At 35.8% G+C, this 1,686-nt stretch overlaps 1 protein-coding gene across 5 annotated transcripts in view; it reads right to left on the bottom strand.

The window, feature by feature from the left end:
• LOC107718210 (probable cation-transporting ATPase 13A3) overlaps positions 1 to 1,686 on the bottom strand; it is a 40,365-nt gene that overhangs the window by 6,636 nt on the left and 32,043 nt on the right. For 4 of the 5 annotated variants that reach the window (XM_016525192.1, XM_016525191.1, XM_016525194.1 and 1 more), the window contains exon 32: positions 709 to 789. In XM_016525192.1, the coding sequence (XP_016380678.1) occupies positions 709 to 789 (81 nt within the window). Of the gene's footprint in view, positions 1 to 572; positions 604 to 708; positions 790 to 1,686 lie in introns of those variants that run through there. The other variant, XM_016525196.1, reaches the window with a different exon arrangement.

Genomic DNA, 1,686 nt, shown 5'->3' with positions numbered 1-1,686 from the left:
AAAAAAAGCGCCCATCCATTTAAAAAAAAAAAAAAAAAAGTGTCTCTCACGGCTCCGGAGGGTGAACAAAGGCCTCCTGTAGCGAATTGATGCGTTTTTGTAAGAAAAATACCCATATTTATAATGTAAGAATCAATTTAATCTAGCTTGCGCTCACTGTTGTAAACGGAAGCAGTTCCGGGCGGATGACGTATGAGGTCGGAGTTATGCATGCGCTGCTCAGAAGTGACGAACGCGGAAGCGCAGGGGAGAGATCAAAACAAAACAACGGTCACTAATTAGAAGTACAAAACAAGGATTTGTAAAGAAGAATGTCGGAGGATTTCGATATAAGCCAAGAGGAGACTGGTTTTCCTTTGCTAAAGTTGTGAGACACTTTTTTTTTATGGATGGGCGCTTTTTATTTCACTTCTTTTGGACTGAAGCACTGCAACACCCGCTGACTGCAATGATAGAGCTTGGAATAGCCAGGACAATTTTTAATATAACTCCGACTGGATTCGTCTGAAAGAAGAAAGTCATATACACCTAGGATGCCTTGGGGGTGAGTAAAACACAGCCTAATTTTCATTTTTGGGTGAACTAACCCTTTAATTCCCCAACCTTGAATTTAACAAAAAATACCATATTGAAATGCAGTTTATTTTCATATGTGAATATCCATAACAAGTAATGTGGCTGATGTAACAGTCTGACGTCCCTACTTACCTCGATAAAGACAGACACTACGGTGTTGCCCAGCACGATGAGCACCATAGACACACGCCAGCTCAAAGGAACACATACGAGCTGAGGAGAATGTAGACAATGTAATTAACAACTTAAACAAAACATACACTATCATTCAAAGGTCAGTTAGAGTAACATCAAGCAAATCAGCAAATAAGCAAATCAGCATATTGATTTCTGAAGGATCATGTGACACTGAATACTGGAATAATGGCTGAAGAAAATTTTGCCATCACAGGAATAAATTATATTTTAAAATATATTAAAATAGAAACATTGTAATACTGTTACTGTAATTACTGTTTTTACTATTTATTTTATATTGTACATGCAGCCTTAGTGAGCATAAGAGAATTCTTTCAAAAACATTAAAATCGTATAAACCTTTGTTAAAACATTTGAACGGTAGTGTATGTCTAGGTTTTTATAAGGGCATGTGTGATAATTACTCAAACCATAGGCCATATATTAAAATAGGCATGGGCCGATTACCGGTTTCAAGGTATACCGCGATTTGAAAATTTCACTGTTTCAAAATAATATTTTGAAACACATATTTTGAATATACAGGTGCATCTCAATAAATTAGAATGTCGTGGAAAAGTTCATTTATTTCATTAATTCAACTCAAATTGTGAAACTCGTGTATTAAATAAATTCATATTTTATACATAAACTGCGAACTGCGTTGCTATGCAATTGTTTTCCAAAATGTAATTTATGTGAAAATATGAAGTCTGTAGACGTTGAAGACGGACGGCCAGAGACAATGAAGATAGAAGCACAGAGAAAAATACTGTAGCAGGCAGATCACTCACTGTTCATGATGCAAGAACTAATTTAGGAGTTTACTCAATATTGATTTGGGGGTTTATATGAATGTTTCTGAGGGGAATTGACCGTCTTCAGAAAAGTTTACGTGGTATTTTCTTTTAATCTCGTCTCTGTATAGTTCAT

This window comes from Sinocyclocheilus rhinocerous, unplaced genomic scaffold, assembly GCF_001515625.1.
Source record: "Sinocyclocheilus rhinocerous isolate Xijiao unplaced genomic scaffold, SAMN03320098_v1.1 scaffold1111, whole genome shotgun sequence".
Classification (NCBI taxonomy): Eukaryota; Metazoa; Chordata; class Actinopteri; order Cypriniformes; family Cyprinidae; genus Sinocyclocheilus; species Sinocyclocheilus rhinocerous.
The sequence above is the reverse complement of the archived record's forward strand: the minus strand, read 5'-3'. Positions and strand labels throughout refer to the sequence as shown.